The 23,128-nt window shown below is 32.2% G+C and overlaps 1 protein-coding gene across 6 annotated transcripts in view; it reads right to left on the bottom strand.

The window, feature by feature from the left end:
* The window catches only part of LOC112687266 (aminopeptidase N-like), a 34,449-nt gene that overhangs the window by 9,361 nt on the left and 1,960 nt on the right, over positions 1-23,128 (bottom strand). Inside the window, exons 1-4 of one of the 6 annotated variants that reach the window (XM_025559883.1) lie at positions 12,198-12,584; positions 6,454-6,522; positions 5,397-5,488; positions 635-1,087 (exon numbers count right to left, since the gene is read on the bottom strand). In XM_025559883.1, the coding sequence (XP_025415668.1) occupies positions 635-1,087; positions 5,397-5,413 (470 nt within the window). In that variant the 5' untranslated portion in view covers positions 5,414-5,488; positions 6,454-6,522; positions 12,198-12,584. Of the gene's footprint in view, positions 1-634; positions 1,088-2,787; positions 2,902-5,396; positions 5,489-6,453; positions 6,523-12,197; positions 12,585-15,409; positions 15,431-23,128 lie in introns of those variants that run through there. The other 5 variants (XM_025559884.1, XM_025559887.1, XM_025559886.1 and 2 more) reach the window with 5 other exon arrangements.

Genomic DNA, 23,128 nt, shown 5'->3' with positions numbered 1-23,128 from the left:
GACCAGTCGACGACGGTAACATGAAAAGGGAAGTTTGGGCGATCACGTCTAACCGTCGTCCGCTGCCGTACCGCGAATCTCACCCACCGTTAATAATTAACTATTTTATGCTGTTTTTACCATTTAAAATGCGAATTTCGAAAAATCCTTTCTTAGGGCGCCTGTATATGTACATTTCGTGAATACTTCAAATAAATCGGTACAGTAATTTTGGCTGCACGTTGATTCCATCCACCGTTCAATTAAATATAAAGATAAAGAATTGGCCCGACCGGTCGGCTAACGTGACGATTATAATACTGTTTAAAACGTTAAAGTACCCGAATGCCAAAACAGATTAAACATTTTTGGAGAGGACGGTGAACTCCCAATTCCTTAAAGCACGTTCTTGGGCGAGGTGGGTAGTGGGTTGTAAACTAGGTGACTATTGACCAGACCGTTAAACATTCGGTGCCACTGGTACCACATACGAGTGAAATACACCGACTCTCCAACAACGATCGGGATCGTATTGAACGTCGCGCAAACATTTCGATAGGAGCAGAACAGGACCGACCGATGCCCAGGGTCTTGACGGCGCATTTCACTTGTTCACGTCGCGCGTCCGCAGCGGTTTCACATGTTTCACACTTACCGGGTCACCAGACATTCCGTCACGTTCAAGTCGACTGCGTGCAACGTAATGTTGTCCACGGGTGCGGTCACGTTGACGACGATGCTGACTTGGCCGTCGAACGTGGAGTTGCTAGCACCGCGGTCGTCCGGCCACAGGTACGGTACGATCCTCAAGTTGTACGATTCAGGGACCACGTCCCGCGGCAACCGCACATCCGTCGTGCCGATGTTGTTGTCCAGCCGCCCGTAGTTGACGTCACGTATCTCGTCCAGTAGCATCTCGGTGGAGCCGGCCAGCGAGCCGGACAGCTGCCGGCAAGTGCGCGGGTGAAAGAAGAAGAACAGGCATAGCGCGCACAGGAGCACGATTATCGCGAACGAGGACGTTACCAACGTCCAGGACACGCTCAGGGTCTTTCTCCTCGTCGTGTATGCTATGTCACCGTCCATCGCTTCGTCAGCTTCATGAACACTGCAATTAACGTGATATGATGAAAGTGCAATGAAATGGGAATAGGACAAACGTTGCACTGTCGCCAACGCCGATAAATAGTGGTTCCCCAGCCCTGTTTCAATACACCGTGCGCCGATCGACTTTTTTTTTTTATAACAATCAAACTACAGTCTTCTAGCTAGCGTACTCGAACCCGGGGCGCACGTACGCCATGTGCACAGGGAAAGAGTTTGTCGGGGTGCCGAATGCGCGTTTATCGAAATGCAACAGACACCCGAATGGAGCCACCCTTTGTAAATATATAAAAAAAAAAAAAAATTCCGTTGCAAGAGACAGTCTAATCATTTTGACTACGAGTTCATTCAATTTTCAGGGACGCTGTTGGTCTCAGCTACGGTTAGACATCCGATAGGTTACAGCGGATTGGGTTATATTTAATGTGTCTTTATATAAACGATGTTTATCCACACTTTGTACATAAAAGCGATATTGTTTCTACTTTGAAAATGTTATAGCTATACACGCGATTATAAGATTAACACCCTCACAACTTTTCATGTTTATCAAGGACCAAAAAGAAAAAAAGAAATTTGTTTTATGTTCACCAGATTGGATTTTTCATTAAGATTCATTAAACGTTTAACAAGCCTTTAAATATTTAACGCTTCTTTCGACGTCAATCACCTGAAGTAAGGTCGATTCGGTTTTAATGAATTTTTGTATTTATCAAATTTTTACGAAATCTAACGTAAATAATACTTCGTAAAAGTACAAAAAGTCACACGTATTAGCATAATAATACTCACACGTTTTATTTTACTTAAACGGTTAATTTTTACCATTCGACATAGATCGTATTACCATTACACAAATTGTTTATGACCCCTGTAGTCTTGTAAATAATTGTATTATTTTCAAAAAATATTCTGTAAATTAATTCGTAAGAAGAATATGTTTATAACTTATTTAATAAGTTTATAAGCGAAAGTAACCAAAAACCAATAAGTAAGAAGTCTTCAAAAAAATAATATTAAAAATTAAAAAAAATATTAAAACCGAATATGCTTCTTGGTCTTATTTACATAAATCACGGAGAACGTACTTATTCACTACAGTATATCTGCAACGTGTGTGCATAATGACTCCGACGACAGAGATTTGTGCGTTAGCCCAGCCATTAATATGTCTTCATTCTAATTAAAATCGCCATTCTATTTTTAACTCGGGAAAAACAATAATAGACTAGTGTTTATAATGTTCTAACGGCGTAAAAAGGCGTCTGGTCTAAATTTATCGGGTCGTTTATTACAGATTTAGGACCAACAAACGAGCGTATCCAACACAAGTGTCCCGTATGTATTATTATATCATTATTTATCACTAATAAATATATTAATAATATATAATAACGTAATAACGTAGATCAATTAACCTTTTCAAAAACTATAAGGCGCACTGTGGCGGTGATATCGAATAATGACGCAGTTAAACATTATTTCAAAGAAAAATCTACATTATTGTAGCACGACAAACGTTAAACGATATATTAAAATGAATAAAAAGTTTATATTGATATAATCGAGAATAATAAAAATGAAAAATTCCCAGCCATTCGACTGTTTTTTAATAGACAAACGTACTTGGTAGATACATCACTATATTTAATTTTATTGAATGGACGTTTGTTGTTAAAATAATGTTTGAAAATAAATATTTACCGCATTAAAAAACGCATATTTCTATAAACCGCACTAAATGTCACACAGCAAACTATTAACGTGAATTCTGCTTATATGAAAGTTAGCGCGACGTTCTAACCGCACTCGCGTCTTGTGTACGGACGTACTAAAATGGCATTTCGTTCGCGGATGGACATTATTAGTGCACGTTTTATAATGTAATGTCCGATATAATATAATATGACCCTCATGCACCTTGACCCATTTCTTGGGAGTTTCAGATTATTTTGTCCAAGGTAGACGTTTTTATTCTGATAACGAGAACCGAGAACTTACATATTAATGTGACAGCCCGAGCGGTTCTCCCCTTTTCGAAATTAGCATGTACCGTCCTATAAAAACAATTATAATGGAAAGTTTTTTCACAATTCCTATTCGTCAAACCCCACGCAGCGGTCATTTTGTGTTTGTCCGCGGAACATGCGTTTTACTTACCCTTCAAACGGTTTTAAGCGGCGATTGTTCTTTTAGAAAACCTGTTTGGAACCGGTGTTTTTTTTTCTGTCATACAAAGCAGTGCAGTTTAATAAAATCAACATCGTCAACGACCCCGCTACCCAAACTTCAATTTCACTGATTTGCGACGGGACAACGCGTTGTAATAACAGTAGTACAATATGCGCAGAAAGAACTGCCGTTGAAAATTATTGTAATTTTGTTACAAGGGTTGGAGAAGCCATCAACCATAATGTTTATTAACATAAGGCCACGGTACGCATGTCGCGATGGACGTATTATGACGAATTACGAATTAAAACGATCGTTATCATTTTAATTAAAAAATATACATTCGTTAATGATTGTGAAACCCGAATATATTATTATTACTTATTGTTCGGTACAATTTAATACGCGTGCAGTTTAATTCATTCGTTTTTACGGTTTATCGTGCATTTAGATCTCAACGGTACAATAAGAAAAATTAAAAATCATATCATCGCATGCTACAAACATATAATACGCATCCGCATGGACTGTTTACCGAATTACAGCAACAATAAATATTCGAGTTTAAAGACGATTTCAAGTTCACGTTATGAGTAAACGTATATTATAAGATAATCTATTAAACAAACTACCTGATGTAATATATAACGTGCGTGCATATAATACGTGTGGAGGATAAAGGTATCATGCGAGGCGCAGATTATAATATTGTATTCATCACAATTCATATACGTATAATAATGACTACACAAGATCAGAAGAAAAGAGCAACGCAAATTAAAATAAAGAGCATTATTTATTAAAAATTATACGTTGTGTCGAAAGCCTTTGATGTTTTCTTTAAAAGCTTTTTTTGGGGAAAAAATTATGGTAAATTATGTATTAAGTGCGTAAATAATTGTAACATCTAAAAGGAATAACGTAATTTTTTTAGACCTATAATAATATACTCCTAGAATATAATATGGCATGAAATATCGGAAGTTTCTGCGTATACCCAAAACTTAGACAGCAAACTTACTTAAATATTTTAACATATATGTAATAATAGGATCACGACATTGGGTCGATAATCATCGAGCAGACAAACTAGCATATTAACAGCTGATGGGTCGAATAATATAAGAGTCAGTCTATATGGCCCAATAAATTATGGTTTATCATAAAAAAATGTATTTATTAAAGAATGAAGAAAAAAATTGAAAGTTGTCAGTAAAAAATTTAAAATATTAAAAATTATTTAAATATATTTATAATTTTTTTTAAGTATAAATCAATAAGAACGATTTTTGGAAATAAATAAATATAAATAAAATCAAAATAAAAGACAGAAGATAAAACAGAGTGTAGATTCCTCCAATTGGAAGTACTGTGGTATTTATAATTTAAAATAGCTTCAAATGTGTAGTTCTATGCTATAAACTAAACTTTAAAATATTCATCTATCGATAATTTTGCACTATCGATATGATATTTTATATTGTCTGTCGGATTATTAGCTTTTACAGGAGATTAGATGATTACGGATTTAAGAATGTAATTAATTATCTTAAAATTATAAAAAATATGCATTTATGTCGGCCTCCTATTGGTACAATGTTTGTCAGCCCATCAATCCTTTCCCGTAAAAATAGTACAGTAAATATTATAATTATTACTTATTCCAAGTAACCAGTGTCCAATTTTTGAGTTTCTTTTTATATTTTCTATCGCATAAACTATGTTTAAGTTCCTGCGATCTAATAATTACAAATTAACAATAAAGCATTTTCAGATTTCGTATAAAAAAATATTGTATGAAATAACGCGAATTAATTTTATTAACTACACTATCATAATTAATTATGTATCTAAACATGTAAATACGTTTTAGTTTTTGTAAATTATTATTTATTAATACAAAAAATTAAATAAGTGCATGTGTTTTTTTTGTCAAGTCATGATTTAGATTTGAAATATTCAATAAAACTCATGCAGATAAAAACGTAAACACATAAACTATATTAATTGATGATTTTTTTCTGACATGCACAAGTGATCAAAATGCGTTTAAATAATATAGAGCCAATATTGTTATTTTTTTTTCTTAGGCAAAAATTATTTGATTATGATATACATGCATATTTCAAACAAACAATTACTTGAACTTGTATTTCATTTGGACTAAGTTGATTGATTTACGGGGCACCAGTGATCTTGAACAAATGTGTTACGTGACATTCAGTGGGAATATCTGTATTCGTTGTAACATATAAAGTATAATCAATGAACCAAACAAAAAATAAATAAAACTAAATGACTGAATTATAAAAAAAAATAAAAAATGTCACTCCTAATAAGAACTAAAATGTCGTAAAAATTACTATACTATTCGTTCAATAATAATGATTAAGACTTCGTATACATTAAAAAATATTATCGAAAAGATGTGATGAAACAATGATCGAGCAACATTTCTAGTTCGAATGCACGCATAATCTGTACATGCAAAATATTATTACAATAATAAAGTAGTAGGTATCCCCACTAAAATTATTCAAAGACACGTGTACGGCGTATAAGGTTTCGTCCGTATTAAATGTCATGTGTAAAACAATATAATTAAAAAAAAAAAAAATGTTTCTTCACAACAATACATTTATTGTTTCCCAATTTTTCTATCTAGAAGAAACAACTACCAGCATGGCGATTCCGTTTGGTGTCGGTGGTTTACCGCACAAGTCGTTAATGAAGATAGTTTATTGAGAGACAGCTTCCGACAGCGTAAACAGCTATTGTCTGTATCCAGTCTGAATTAAAATGTATGGATATAACACTATATAAGCATATCATATATTATGCTGTATTTAACTAAAACCAAAAATTATACGATTTTAGTTAAAAATAAAAACGTGCACATGTACATTTCTTACAAATGTTTGATTAGTTGTTTAAGATATCAAATAAAACGTCATATATAAATCAAAAAACAAAAGTATTGGTTTTGAAATGTACAATTGTTAAACATTGATAATATGTTTAATTTGTGATTTAGCTACTATATTTACTAACGGCCTTTATGACTTAAAAAAAAAATTCGTTTTAAAATGGGTAAAATACTTATAGTATAATTTATAAAATAGGTACCTAAACATATTGTAATGTTATATGGTTCATAAAAAAGTATGTATTTATTTAATTCATTAAATTTCTACTTACATGTACAATATTATTTATGCAGAATTAAACATTTTAAATTGCACTTGTCTGTGTGCTGGTAAACAATTCCTAGTAAACATAAAATGTGATCAATATTTAGTCAACATTTATTTATATGTGTAATTTTGTTTTATGTTCATTTAGTTTCATAATTAAAAAATATAAATTAAACGAAAAATTCAAATTGACGACACAGATTAAGATTTAATTATTGTGTAATGTTTTTTCAAGTTAATAAAATACCTTAAGTCATTTAAATTGAACGATAATTTCAATTGCGTGAACGTGTTACGTATTTTAATGGAACGGTTGTAACGCATTTAAGTTTTATTCATTGATTGTCTTCAATGAAAATCCTTTCCCTTTCAACATAAACAAACCACACTCATAATAATTAATAGGAAATTAAAATACACTTCACAAGCGTTCAACTAATTTTGTGTTAAAGCGCTAACGAATATAATTAGTAATAATTTAAACAAATATTTCAAATATTAAAACCATTTTTATTTTATTTTAAGTAAGTATAAAAAAATTATGATTATTATTATTATGATTATGATTGCTTATAATTTAAATATTTTTTAATTTAACTAATTGTTGAGTTTGATTGTAAATTTACACGATTAAAAATCAATGTACAAATGTTTCTTCAAAGTTGAAAAGATAATAGTAATGCATATTTTTATAACGGACTTTTAATTTGAAAATTTGACTTTGTCGATTGGTGCTAAAAAGATTAATTAATTTAAATTAGAATATTCAAATTATTTGGCTACATGATATTACAATATGTATTAATATCACTATGATTAAATTTAAGATTTTTTGTTGGTATGATTACGAATATTACGATACTATTAGGTTATATTTCTAATTCAAACTTGCATTTCTGCTGTTGTTTTCAATTACTTACAAATAAAATAAATTGAAAAAATACCATGCAAAGTTTATATACTTTTTTAAAACTGATATTTAAGACTGTTGTCACATTAAAAAGTTCAAAAAAAAAAAATTCAAAATCGGTATAGGTACTGGAATATCAACTGTCCGACGTGACCATACAAGATTATAGAGAAGATTAATTTAGAAACGGAAACACCCACAACGACCTTATACATTTGGATAATGATTTAAATTAAATTGCTACCTACAGACTGTTAGCTACAAGAAGTCAACCAAATGAACATAAAAAAAAATACATTATATTGAGCACTACAAACACGCGTTCAATTTATATGATTAAAGACAATAAAGTTTTTATCAAAAATGTTTGTCCCTTTCCCTACATAAAATAGAATGTACCTATAACAGGCTCAAACTGGGATAAATGTATCAAAGTTAAATACTAGTCACTGACCACTACAAAAGTGTAACGTGTACAACCAACGTCAAGATTGTTGAATGTCTGAATGAACGGAACAAATATACTATTGTTAAAGACGATTTGATCTTCAAACGAATAGACACATATATAGTTGTTACTAGTTGGCACACTGCACTATTTAAGTCGATTCAACAAACGTTATAAAACTATCATACATGATGATGGTTGTAAATTTTGAAACTTCGTAACATGAAATAATACGTGTTAAGTTAAAACGAATGTGGTACTCGCTAAAAAAAAATTCTCTTGTAAAACAATAATTGTTCATTTAAAAACGAATACGCTTATTTATTAAACTTAATTGTTGTTTTTTTTTTTTTTTTTTAATCGTATTATTTTTGATATCAATGCAACTTAAATCTTATGGTCATTGACTGATTTGTTTAAACGTCTATTGACCTAACGATAAATCAAAGCGTACAGAAAACAAAATTTTTACATCTTTACCAAACTAATAGAATTGTATTTTATGAATCACGTGTATATTTTTCTACTATAACATTAGGAAGTTACTATATACAAAGATCATTAAGTACACATTAAAAATCGTATTCATTGAACTATCATTTGTCTATGAAATACATAAACGGTTCTATATAATAAATAATCGACGATTTCGTTTCATCTAGTTGGAAATTCATTTAAGTTGTAGTAAAATCCGTGGGAAACAAAAATTTCAGCAGAGACGAATGCAGTGAAAAATGTACCGTAGACTTTCTATTTACAAACTGCCATGCGAATATTGAGGGAAATTTTCTACGTGACGGTGACAGTAGTTCGATTTGAAGTCCAAGTGAAAGGATACATAATTTATAAACACATATTATACATAGATCTGCGGCCGGACAAAAGTTTACTGACAAAGCTGATGGATCATACATGAGCCTACACAATACTACCAGTATAGCGTAGTGTTGCGGCCGTATACCGCGGAGTCCTTGAAAATTAAGACTAATTTAATCCACCATTTCGGTATAATTTAAACGGGAAGCCTCGAATTGTATTTAAATAGGACTGACGGAATTATTCAACACCCGTTTACACCGCGGTGGAGCGGCGTATCTACCGCGCTTAATATGATTGATAAGGAAACTCGAACGCCTCAACAAACGTCTGTCGTCCTGAATGATTAAACGCGTGCCGCTCAAGATGTACAATATGACATCTTCAATCGTGCCATACCGAAGGAGCATGAGTGAGTACTCGGTAACAATCGTGTGTGTGTGTATAATACTGTAACGCGTTTGGTCATTTGTAGGTCACGGCACGTCGTCCTCAATGTACCTATCTCTACAATAACCTACACGTGCATACTTTTATCCATTCAAATAGGATTGAAGTATACGTACCGTTATACGAAGTTCTCTGAACGTAGATCAGTTGACCATTTGGGACACGAGAATCTAAGGAAAATATATGCGCGGAGAAAATATACTTCGAGATCAAAACGAATTGAATCGCGTTCAGTTTTGTGATATTAAGCTATTTACTGTACACGAAACTAACTTTTTTGTCATAACTCGTTAAGTATACATCTGAAAACGCGAAACAGGTTCCTCCGTCTTTAATTGAAAGGATGCAGTAGAGGAACTTATCCCTGAAGATTATGAATAAGAATGGGCGATTATATTACATGTATTATATAGAATTCCGTTGAGTTTTTATTTATTTGTTTTATTATGAACAAGCATAAAAGGTATACCTATTATTTGTTAATGGATTTTGATTGGTCAAGGTATACTTCGATTGTGTTGCATTAAAGCCAGAGGTATGTAAGGGTCAATGCCTCACGGAGTATTACGCTTATATTTTTCAATTTACCTATTGAAATATAAAGTATTTTTCGTGCAGAGTAGACGCGTTTTATGAAATATCCATATTTTATACGTCAAGTTTGAGAATATGGATAACATTTAAATAAAGTTAAGGAAATATTTTTAAAATTTGAAATAAATTTACATAAAAACTGATTAAATACAATTATATTTTATTATACTGTAATCGTGTCATTCTATAATAATATTGTTTAAATTATGTACCTACCGACTACTAAAAAAATGTATTAGAAATTTATTGGTCATTTTAAACAAAAGTTAATACAAGGATAAATAAAATTGATTTCAACTTTTAAATCCCTATTGAAACAAAAAAAAAATAAAATAAATTATTATATATATTATATTATTATTACGAAAAGTTTTATAATAATAATAAGTTTTTGTAAACATTTTGGAGGTTACGATGTTTTTAACCCTACCTGGGATTTAGACTCATATAATAATGTGTTTAGTGCGTATCAAGTGACATGTTTCCTTCCGTCGTGGATTTAGTACCATACAAGTATCTATGCGAAGCTCTATACATGCAATCGGGTCAAAATATTTGAAATGGATTCTTGCAAATTATACTTAGTCATTGTGATAATAATTACCTACCGAAAAAGAGGAAGTATAGGTTACTTATTTTTTGACATCCTGCTTTCTTACCTAGCGAAACAAATATTTATGAAACTATCAAAGTTAATTTATAAATGGGTATGAAAAATGTTTTCCAACGTTTTAAGCTATATTTTATATATTTTTTCATTGTGCACCTATACCTACATTTAAAAAACAACAAAATAAGATGTCTAAATTCGATATGAACAATATTTTATGGTTGCCGTCTATCATTTATGAATACGCATTGTCATACATATATCGCATCGGATGATATTTCAAACTGTCGTATATATACGTGAATATATTGTTGATCATTTTGATAGTTGGTAATCGATTTTAAATAATTCAAAATACTTATTGCTAATAATTTTGACGAACTTCAATGAACTAAGTATAAAAAACTGTTTATATATGTATATAAAGTTAATATTTCATAAAATAGATACATAATAAATATGTGAAGACACTTCCAAGTTAAATAATAATTTAAGGTATTACATATTACACTGATATAATTTGAATAGTAAAAACAAATAAATAACTCAAAATGAATGGTAATAACTTACATCGTATTTTAATTACTACAATTATTTTGAACGGGAACAAATAACTGAACATTTAAAAAAGTGTAATTTTGAATCATTTTTCAATACAAAACTTTTGCTGAGTCTATAGAGTTATATAATACTGTTTCGTTTTAATTTTCAAAATAAATTATTGATTAGTGATATTCAATGTTTTATAAATTATTGTATAAATCGCAGAATCTATTGATATTATATATATATAATACTTGATTATTTTAAAATATTATGAATTGTTTAATTTTTAATTTCATTTAGTCAAATATTTTTTCGAATAACTGAATAATAAACTATAAGTTTAGTACTTAAGCGAATTAATAAAAAAATGATAGCTGCATGAATTATAATTTTTATATGTTCATATTATAATTTATAAAGTTATCATAACTGTTTGTGTCTTGTAAATATTACTTGATAATCCTTCAAATACAAAAACAGATGCGGATTCAAGATTTTAATTTGAGGGTGAACATTCAGGAGGGTGCATGAATGTAATAATATATTATGCAACAACAAAGAATATAAATCAAAATAAATATAGTGTCAAAATATTACAATCGTAAAAGGTTTTTATTTTGATGAGGGGAGATTGAATTGTATATTATAGATATCCACATTTAGCTCTAGAATGTTTTCAAGATATCAAAACACTCTTCGCATATGGTAATAAATATACGGTTTATAGCGAATTAAGAGTTCATTTTATATTTCATTTAAGTGTATATAAATATTTTTTTAAAACATGTAATTTAAATTAAAATTTAGAAAAACACTAAACACCATATAAATATGAAAACTGATTGTATGGAATATAAAGTATACATTTTTGTATCTAGTTCATAATAAAAAAAAAATAAAAATAAAATAAATTGTAATGTTCTCAACGAGACGAAGAGAACGTTTAAACCACAATCTATCTTCTCTACATGCACAGATAACCACCGTACAGACGAAACGCACAACCATCATGATACGGCATGACAGATAATATAGTAGTTTCCCTAGATTTACAGTTTGTTTTGCGGTTTTTTTTTTCGAAAACGTCATAACGCATAATATAACACCGTTGTGAAAAACACACCGCTATGTGTACAGTCGACTTTTGGATTAGCCAAAGTAGTTCCAACGGTTCCTACATCTAAAACGTTGGATTACATTTGTATAAACGTAATTTTACACGGATACGATGGAAATACTTTTAAGAAAGCCCAACGCGATACATTAACGACGAAGAAAAAAACATTTCAATGCGAACAATAGAAACATAACAACAGTACAAATGTCGTCATGATAAATCACTTCCACGTATAATATTAAATTACAATATCTTACCATTGGGAAATCGTTGACTAGGCACGGTCAATCAGGACGGAAAAGGCAGGGAAAATCGGACGCGCTTCTCCGTACACTGTGTATATCAATGCGATTGTTTGTTCTTTAGTTGGGGTATGGAATTCGTTGCACACTATCTTGTCAGTCGGTCGCACGGATCGTTCCGGGGACGGAGTACGACTAGACAGAGAGTCCGGAAAATACGATAAACGACGACCGGAGTGAGAGAGAGAGAAAACGAGAAAAGCGCGCGCGAACCCGCCGTCGATTGTTTATGACGAAAACGTTCAAATCATTCCGCGGTATCGAGGAGTGGCGTCGGCGTCGTGTGATACGGTCGAGGGAACGGCGCGCACTGCTGCCGTCGCGGAACCTCGGCCGCACGTTCGCGGACCACGGCAATGGCGGCGGCGGCAGCGGCGGCGGCGGTCCCTCCTAAACGCAAAACCCGTCGAGAACCGAGCAAGCGCTTTGACGGCCCGTCGGACAACGTTGCGCGCACACGGTATCATCGTTATTGCTATCGTGACCGTCACCACCGTCACCGGTGTCCCTTGCGCGCCGCGGCCGCGTGACGTGTCGCGAGAGACTTCGCCGCCAACACCTTGGCTAGGGGCCACGCTAAAATACGAGAATAATTTTTCTTTTCTTCTTCTGCCTTCCTGCCGCCGTACGTGTATTTCCTTTTTTATAGTATATTCCCTTCTTCGTTTCGCTGCCCGTACCGATGTTGCGGTTGTACGAGGGAAACGCGCGGACCGACATTGCGGTTTCCCGCCGGTTTTCGCCGGTCCGCAGTTGCGCTACCAATCGAATAGGCGAGACGCCGCGGAAAATGTCCGTTCGCGCAGCGCCCGAACGTGCCAAAAGTATTACGGTACATTACCCGCAACACTATACGTACCTCCACCGTGTCACCACCCGTCTGCCGAACAATTATCGTTTTTTAATCGTTCTGGTGACGAACAAATGCACTCAACCCCCCCCCCCCAACCCCCACAAAATATGACATTTGTCTTGTGGCTCAAACGCGCGGGATCCGTTTTACATGCCAGAGACGTTTGTCGAATCATACGCTTTCGACATTCAATACGAGTGTACGTAATGGACCGAGCCCTAAAGCCCTGAGAGCGATGCTTCTACATTTTTTTCAAATCTAAGAGTACCTGAATATTTGATGCAAAACACTAAACTGTAACTATATTTTTAAATTTTGGGTAGGAAATCGGTCGGCGGAAATCCATAAATTTCATGTTGTCCAATTATACACTAAAGTGCACTGAATCTCACGATTTTTTCGGTGTACGCATATTATATTTGGGTACGAGCGGATCGTCGAGAACGTAGTTTTTTCGGTTTTTATGCAGTCGTTGCGCGCGATTAATAATCGAAAAAAAGAATTATACGTAAAATAAGAGGCCGTCAATCACTAGATACGGAAGTATATTAACATTCGTCTATACATACATTGTGTTGCACCTCCGAGGGCGTTTTTAGATTTGGCGGTTTGCGCAGATAACGAGATATAACGTTCATGTTCCGAAAAAACAACGATACTGGACAACGAACTGGACAACTACATGTGAGGTTTTTAAGCGATGTTAATTTTTCTATTGTTTTCCGTCAGACGAGTGTGTCAGGTGCACCTGCGCGAAAAAGAAGGAAAACGTATTCAACATTTTCAGAGAATCTGCGTTAAAATGAATTCGAAAGACCGACGAGTAGTGTAAATATTATTTTTTTTTCATGATATGTGTTCTACAGTATATGCACGGGAGATCCAATTATAAGGGCCACGTCGTAAATAGTTATTCTTCTTCTTTCTTAGCTTAACGGTCCCTATAGGACCTGAGCTGCCACAAGCAATTATCTCCATCTTTCTCTGTCCAATGCCTGGTCAACTGTCACATTTCTTTCCAACATCTTGATATCATTCTCTACTGCATCTTTCCACCTCGTTCATGGTCTGCCTATCGGTATTTTTTTATGTATTGTCTCTGTAAGTACTTTTCTTATGATGTCATTATCAGCTCTCCATACATGTCCAAAATGTATGTAAATAGTTATAGTAATAGTAATAATAATAATAATAATAATAATAATAATAATAATAGTGAAGGCAAATGTTATCACATCTAAAATGTACCTTTATAATATAAGCTAGTCATTTGCCACGGCAACGCGATTGTATGCGAACAGACTCATGAACATTATTCAAAAGAACATCATAATTGTTATTATTGTAACCTTGGGATAAGGGTTAAAAAGGATCGTGAATAAATTTGAACTGTGCCACAGTCTCCTGTACACATTACCAGTGAGAATCGTATACCTTGGAGTATTATTACATCTACCTAAATACACGTACAAAGTATCATCGTTGTAATGCAGAATTATCTTTTCAATACTTGTATATTATATATACATAACATAGGTACTACGGTTGTTGCCCTTAACAGCTGTTTTCGGCATTTAAAAAATATACTAGTTTCCTTCACATATAATATACAAAATTATAACATAAAATAGGGGAGGAAAATATGTAAATAATAAATAATGAATATAATATTATAATATAATAACTATACTGTTTATAGTTGTAAGTAGGTAACTTACAATGTAATTTGTCAAAACAATTAAACATTTGCAATTGTAATATTATTGTAGGCACCTATTATCAGAAACGCCATTTCAGTTTTTTTTAAGGGTGTGCAAGCAGTTAAAGAGGCCAATTTTTTTCCACCACCAAGCCAACATTTATGATTAGCAGTGATTACTGATCAGTCACGGTGCATGTACAACATTAAAGATTGGAAAACTGAAGGCCAAAGTGGCAAGGCCATTTATCAGCGACACCTAGGCCAATAATTGAAAATGAAAAAAATTCAGGGTGTGCGAATGCACACCTTGCTCCTCCCCAAATGACGCCCCTGCCTATTATGCAATAATGACAGCTTTTACAAAATCCAATCTGCTAATAAAGAATTTATTTTTATAGACTACGCAAAGTATAGGAGTACATATATAAGTATAGCCATACATATGTATCTCATGATACATGAGATTCCCATGAAGCCTTTAACATTATTATAACTTTACAAATTATACTGTGGCCGAATAAAATTGTTAATATTGCACATAGGCGTAAATATATGAGTATAATATATTTTTAACAGAAAAAAAAAAATGAACATTTAAAATATAAAACGTACCTGTATTAAATGTTGTTCGTTTATAATATGCATGATTGAAAAAATTAGGAATTACATAGTACGAAAACGAGGCGAACAATGTTTAAGGACAACAACGATCCTTAACTCGTCGTCGCCGGCACGGTACACGCACGCGGTGGCGGTATTGCGGCGACGTAGTTAACGCGCTCTCATGACACGTCTAATTAGTGATCGATTGCAGTTGCGATATAATATATTATGTATGTACACCGAGGTGACGAGGACAACAACACCAACGAAGCGGACATAAACGGGAGCGAGCACTGCGTATTGGTCTGTTAGTCGAATCGTTTCGGACGTATGTCTGTTGCGAACCAACAACGGTATTAACGTTACGTTCGGGGGGGAAACTATCTCCGGTGTTCGGGTGCACGTGTTAAACGCGACTCGCGTACAACGGTAATCCGCATCGACCGCGTTCGATACACGTATACGTGCACCTGTAGGCAAGCGTCTGCGTTTTTCGCGTAACCGTTAAACGGTTGTTTTCCCGTCGGCCGACACGGTCGTAGATCCCCACGGAGCGTAAACGTCGCTATACATTTGTTTTTTATGGTACGCAGTATGGATAAATGATTGCGATTATCTCGACCGCGCGTGTTCGAGGACAACGGACGGCTGAACACCGTTCGCAGGATTTTCTCGATCACACGCGGTTTCACGTACGCAAAGAAAACCGGCAAACTGTAGCGCCTTGTTTGCACTCGGGTTCTGGGCTCACCGGAGAAACGCGTTTTTATTTCTCGTTTCGTAGTATTTTTTGTCAGTCGGATAAGACGCTGCGTAACCAAGAAGTATTATGATGTGTAGGGCGCCAAAACCCTAACAGTATTTTATTTTTGATTAATCATAAAAGGCAACGTATACGTAAGCGTGTCGAGGTTTTTTCGGGGCACACTCACTCGGTGAGTAACAATAATACATACTAATATATTATGATAATTGGGTCGACGAGAGAACAATCGACGGCCGCGGCACTCCCTTGGGGTTTGGCCAGGTGATCCCTGTCGAAGTATTACAATGCGCGCGTGCGTGTAAAAAATGTAACGTGCACGCACTAATGCAACACGCTGACCCTTGTCGCAAACGCGCATGAAATATCAGGCGAATATAATATATATATATATATATGCGTGTTATACTGCTTGCCGCCTCAGGACGCGCGATAATGATCGACTGCGGGGGATAAAATGGAAAAAATATGTAATGAAACACGCCATATTATATAGCCGAATGCATGACGTGTCTGATCGATTGACGAGATGAAAATATTGCCATTAGCGCAAGAATATATTCATTATTATTATTTATTACCTTTGTCTTTATAACAGTACATAAAATATATTGCAGGTTTATGATGAGGTCGCACTATTTTGTTTCTGCCCGAAATTCTGAACGATTTAAAGGAACACATTTTTTATCGACAAGGGTAGAGATTTTCAAAAATCTTCAGTACAAGGTTTATTAAGTACAATTATTATAAATATATTGTTAAATGTAGTTTAAAGTTAAATAAAACATTCTGTACAATGAGCTCCTACCCCCATGTGACCACCACAAGAAAATAAACTTTATCACAATTATTTATTTATTTATTTTATTTTTTTTGTAATACAAAATGATACCTTAAAGAGGTAAATATTAACCATATTATCTAGAAAAATTGTACAGTACAGCTTAATTTTTGTACGTTCCGCTTGTAACTTTAACAGTCATATATATTTTCATATTTTTCGAATGAATCGTAACTTAAACGAAGTGTATTTATATGCATCATGTATAACAAAACATATCCATGATGGAAAAAATATAAGTAGATCCTAAGGCACCAACCGAAAATGACGAAATACAATAAGCAGTGGCAAAAGTCACTTGAGTAACAACACCACATAATATACTGCAATATATTTAATTAATGATTTTAAGATTTTAAGCGTGTCAATTAATCTATTCACGACGATAATTGAACCATGAAAAATTATGTAAGTACTATAAGAAATTCGTTTTTGACACCTTGAACCCGTTTTGTAGAACGTAATATAATAATATACCGGTGTCTGTTTTTAAAAACAGAAGAATTATCGAAAACGTCAGAAGAGAAGCGAGCATGGTTTTGAGTTTGAAACCCTTCCCCAGTTCCACCGTATAATTATATTCGTTACGCACCCGTAAATATATCTATTCAACGTCGATATTATTTATGATCATCTTATATCGAAGTCTATTACCCGTTAACCCGTCCGTCGAGATCAGCCGATCGACCACTATAATACTTCTATTATGCGTATAACGTGCAAGAGGTTATCGATACATTGCTAGTCTGTGTATGAATTCAGTCACGGCTGTGAGTGCGATTTATATATATTTTTTCTTTCAAGTCAATGGATGGGAATCGATCGGCGATTGGTCAACAATAAAAATGAAAATAAAGTTATATATATATGTATATGAAACAATCTAATTAAAACATTGCAGTGATCGCGAGAAGTTTCACATTTGTTTCTGGTGACATTGACCTCTGCGGAGGTCGTAATCGAATCACCCATGAGCATTCACAGTACGATGTACTCTTATTTGCTCTCGTTATAACAGTGTTTCCTATTCTTTTTTATTTCACACACTATTTGTTAGTTTTTTAAATTTTCACCCCTCCACAATCATTAATTTAAATTTTAGAAAAAATACTTATAAAAAAATATATAATAAAAATGAAAAAATTAAAATAATAAAATACTCGACTTTTTTTTTTTTTTTTTAAATAGGTAAAAAGGCAAAGAATTTATTTTTCGTTTGTTATTTATTTTTAATAGGTACTCATTAAGATCGTAGGTAAAAATTATTTATGCGGGAGTTTGAAATATGTAGGTTAGGTATATGTAGGTTATTTTTATTATTACCTAATTATTTACTAATATTTTGGCAATAGGGGGTTGAACCCTAACCTTTCTTATCTAAGTCATTGGAAGTCGTACGAAAAAAATTTTTAATTTTTAATTTTTTGTTCCCTCCCACAATTCATTTACACAGGTAAATAACTATAAAAAAGTTGTACTCCGTGATGACTGCTATCGCTTCTCTAGAAATTTATTCTCGCCTCCTCCTTCTCCTTAGGTTGAGAAACATTAGACTGTAACGATGATGACGATGACAGTACGTGCGATGTCGGTCTTATGGGAACGTATACGGATATATATATTGCGCACAGTGTATAACATCTGTGTATGGTTTATTGAATTACTTTCGTTGTACATAGTGTATGCCGAGCAAACGAAGCCGTTCCAGGATTGATGACTTTACGAGCGAAGCGCAATAATAATAGTATTATGCATACGTGACATTGTGATTATTCAATACGGTTACGTTGCGCTGCCGCGGCATGCCGGTCGAACTCTTAACTCACACCCGCACAACGCTGCGTGATCAAATCCAAATGATTATAATCTGATTTGCACACACGGTTGGTGTTGTAAGATAATACAACACACAAACTTATATGTAAACCACCGATTGGGTACATTGTATTTTAACAAACGAGGTAAGAAACTCACTTTTCCTGTTTAGTGATCACGTCGACGTGCTACGACGACATACTAGGGGTTCAAGAACATGATTTTCGCACAAGTACAAACAGCGTGATAAGTCGATTTGAGAATAAACGAGTGTTGAAAACTTCATTGAAATTAACGTATCCAGTAATAGCATCCTAATTCATGTGCAGGTATAACTGATAGTTTATGTCGACAGGATGTGACCCACGAGAAATTTGTATATATCTATTATTATTATTATTATTATTATTATCTATTTGTATATATCTATTATTAAAAAAAAAATTCGTCGAAAATTTAATAAAAACTGTGGCCGGATGTGGCCAACAGGTTGTCGGTTGTCAATTGTATCCCTGTTTGTATCGTGTTTCGGTTATAATATCACTTGTACGTGCGTTCATCACTACATAGGTTCCTTTGTGTGTTTAACATCTACTCTAAAACCACTTTTGTATTACGTTTAAGGTTGTAATTCGCATTCGAATAGATGGTATTCACAAATAACATATAACAAATATTGAGTATTTGCAAGTTTCGCTATCTCATCGGTATTTATAGTGTAATCATAATATTACGAATATATACGTAAAATAGTTTATAAATAAAAAATAAATAAATAAATGCTTAGCCTGGAATATTATTATTTTTGTACGAAGTATGTCAATTAAGTTCTGGTAATAGTTAATTAATTAGCTTTCGTAATGTACGTCCAGTTTCGAATTAAAAATTCATCATCAAGTAAAATACAAAGTCAATAAAATCGCGACTCATTATTAGCTTTGTATATATTACAGTTAAAACCCGAAATCCGTCAAAATTAGTTACCATAAATTCTTTTAATCGATTTTTTTTTTTTTTTTTTGACTAGTTAAAAATTGAACTAACCTCAGGTTTAAATAAGACAGTAAAAACTGAAATGCATATATTCAAACTTGTACTAATATTGTAAATTATTTAAAACTCTTGAAGTTCTATCCGTGTAGACACGAACTATGGAAAACTAAATCTAATTAATGAATAATAGCGAATATAAAGTAAATTGAGCTTGAATGTTTTAACTGCTTAAAGAAAACATATTCGAACAGAAACCTACGACATTGACATATATAACATCAGAGTAATGGACAATCGTATTAGAACAATGAATTTCGTATCTTTTAAAATTAATGTTATTATTATCGTTGTAACACGAATGCTATTAACAACTATCACGAATGGTTAGAAAACTGCTATCTGTATCAATTATATAAAAAATGTGTACATTTATACTAATATTAACTATCGTTCAACATTAAGATACAAGTTAAATTATAAACGACGAAGTAAATTCAATTGTTATTTAAATATCATGGATGTGTTATAAATATTAGCTTTTGGCTTGCATACTTGGTAATAAAATAAACAACTATATACATTATTGCACGAGAATGTCTACCGATTCCGTACAACGAACATTGTATACATAGATCGTTGTTAAGTACTATTGAAAAAATGTATTATGTTATATTGAACGAATCAGTAATTTATTACATCTGACAAGTCGATTATATTTAATAACAAAAATATCAAATTTTGTCAATGATATAGATTCCAACTTTTAAGTTAACACTTACACCGATAAAATATTTAATGTTGGATGGTAAACTTATAACAATTTATAAAAATAATAAAACTCACTAAGAGAAAATAAAAGGATATAAATTTAATTTTTAACCTATGTTTTCAGCGAGCAAAAAAAATTAAAATCTATACACACAATTTTTTAAAGTATAATTATTCTTTTAATTTAATCATTAAAATTCGGTATTAAATTAAATAATAAGTAGGTAATTAAAATATTAAATTAGCTCCAATACATTATTTAGATAAATTATAAAATTACGTTTCTATATTAATTTTAATATTCAATTATGAAACTATGAATATGAATTTATTTATTTTACATTGTTTATCTAACAAATCTATCTATATTCTTATTTAGATCGTATAATATCTACTAATCTAGACTTTAAGACTAAAATATTAATCACTGACAAAGAGTTTAATTAAAATCATAATTTTCAAATTAACGATACTTAAGACATTAGTTTTTGGGTGCGTTAATAGTATATTTGTTAAATTTAAATTGCACCACTTTAAAATACATAAAATAAAGATAAATAGATAAATGACAAAAATCATCAATGAGAAAATATCATTATGGTTATTAATATCTTTATAACCTGATTTAAAATTAAAAAAAAAACTTAAATCTTTCTGCCTTTTCCATTAATATCTTTTGATATTTATATATAATTGATGTTATATAATATGTACTAAAATTATTTAAATTGAAAACGTATTACATATTATCAAATAACTACGATCCTAAATAAGTTTTAAAACACATAGTATGTCAAGTAAGTTATTTAATTATATAGGGATATTGAAGTAGCATATAGACACGATGGTTTAAGCCGAGACTGCCTCTTGGATGGAACGGCATTACGAATTCGATGTAATAAATTATAATGTTATATAGGATATAAATAATGATCGGAAATGTTTCATTTCGATTGACTGAAAAAAGAAAACAGGAAATCTATGACATCGGTACACAGACATAGGATGTGAACCGGACCTACGGATCAACCACAATAACACGGTTGAGTACTATAACAACACGGAGTTTTCCTATTTTAGTCAAATCTAGTTACGATGACCCGTTAAGGTCATTTACTAGTATCTAAAGGGCTTCTTTAGAGGAAAATTCATTGACGATGAATTGAAAGGTTTGTAATTTATATACGTATGGATTTATACGCTATCCGTTTTCGAGTTTCTTATTTTTGTCTAAATGGTACCATTTTCCTTTTTCCCAAAGGAATTAATAGAAATTGAAATTATATATTTTTAAGATTGTTATTATTAAAACTATTTTTTTTAAATGTTTAAAATTAAATATTAAACTTTAAAACCATTAATATTTTCTCAAATTATTATAGGATCACCATCGAATATGTTTTTCAGAAACTCGAATGAATGATATTCAAAGCATTATAATAAGTGATTCCATTATTTATGTTACGGGCAAAAGCCGAAATCGGGCAAGCCTCAGAAATGCCCGGGCAAAATACGAACTGCCCACAATCCTTGAGCAAAATGTCATATTTCGGCTTTTGACCGGGCAAACCTAGTTATGACCAACCTCATTTGGGCAAAACTGCCAAAACCGTATACTACTTTTATCGTAATGGCAAAACCGTAGAGTCTTAAATATGTTTGCTAATATTAAATACGATTTTATTACGATTATAGATGACCATGCATATCTTGTTAATTTATCGCTGTTATTATATTTTTCCAACTCGTTATATTAAAGGTACACAAAATACACCTTATCAAAATGGGGTTTAAATGTATTATTATTTTTAATTATTTATTTTAACATTATAAAAGTACTTAATATTATTATGTTTATTTTTATACAAATACTTAATATCATTATATTTTATTATTATTTAAGTTTATTCAATTATATTTGTACAATAATATTTATTTTATAATTATTTGTATTTAATATTAGCGAACGTATTTAAGACTACGGTTTTACCCTTACGATAAAAGTCAATATACGGTTTTGGCAGTTTTGCCCAAATGAGGTTGGTCATAACTAGGTTTGCCCGGTCAAAAGCCAAAATATGACATTTTGCCCAAGGATTTTGGGCAGTTCGCGTTTTGCCCGGGCATTTCTGAGGTTTGCCCGATTTCGACTTTTGCCCGTAACATTTATAAATATAAAAACGTCTATTACAGTATGTAATTTCATTAAAGACTATGTATTTTAAAGAATAATCATATAGTTCGATATATTTGAATCAAAAATAATATAATTATTGTTAAAGTATTAAATGATATTCCATATCCCATTAATTGCAATGAAAAAATAATTTTGTTTTATCAACTTTTATCTATTTTGATATCCTATATTGATAATGAAGTAAAAAAACATGATAATCTGCATGATTATAGTCCAATATTGAATTGAATTTTAATTGTTTTGATAAATTAATTCAAAATAATTTTATAAAATAAATATGTATTATGTAATTAATTATATAATTTTTTTAAGCTTTTAAGGTTTCTATTATATTATGATAATGTAAATCAA

Source organism: Sipha flava, unplaced genomic scaffold (genome assembly GCF_003268045.1).
Source record: "Sipha flava isolate LNK unplaced genomic scaffold, YSA_version1 339_pilon_pilon, whole genome shotgun sequence".
Classification (NCBI taxonomy): domain Eukaryota; kingdom Metazoa; phylum Arthropoda; class Insecta; order Hemiptera; family Aphididae; genus Sipha; species Sipha flava.
Note: the sequence above shows the minus strand (reverse complement) of the source record. Positions and strands in the feature narration are given on the sequence as shown.